The sequence below is a fragment of the Myotis brandtii genome, unplaced genomic scaffold (assembly GCF_000412655.1).
Source record: "Myotis brandtii unplaced genomic scaffold, ASM41265v1 scaffold59, whole genome shotgun sequence".
Lineage (NCBI taxonomy): Eukaryota > Metazoa > Chordata > Mammalia > Chiroptera > Vespertilionidae > Myotis > Myotis brandtii.
Genome location: NW_005370223.1, coordinates 878,733 through 878,947, shown reverse-complemented (window position 1 = coordinate 878,947; position 215 = coordinate 878,733). Strand labels below are relative to the sequence as shown.

Sequence of the window (215 nt, the reverse complement as noted above, 5' to 3'; positions counted from 1 at the left end):
CGCCGAGGACAGGTTTTCGGCGTCGATCTTCGTTTCTTCCTTGCAATCCTCCGTCAGCTCCAACTGGTCCGGTCTCACCAGGACTTCGTGCAACTGTCCCACCTCGGGGGAGGAGGGGGGCCAAGACGCGGGAGTCAGTGTCCCCCTTCTTCCATGCGGGGGCCTTTGCCCCTCTCCCACCTCCCGCTCCCCTATTGGGGCGGCCCGCGCCTCCG

General features: G+C 66.0%; 1 protein-coding gene across 2 annotated transcripts in view; it reads right to left on the bottom strand.

The window, feature by feature from the left end:
* ESRP1 (epithelial splicing regulatory protein 1) overlaps window positions 1-215 on the bottom strand; it is a 50,479-nt gene that overhangs the window by 49,558 nt on the left and 706 nt on the right. For both annotated transcript variants that reach the window (XM_005879233.2, XM_005879234.2), the window contains exon 2: window positions 1-102. This exon is cut by the window's left edge and continues 22 nt beyond it. In XM_005879233.2, the coding sequence (XP_005879295.1) occupies window positions 1-102 (102 nt within the window). The remainder of the gene's footprint in view (window positions 103-215) is intronic.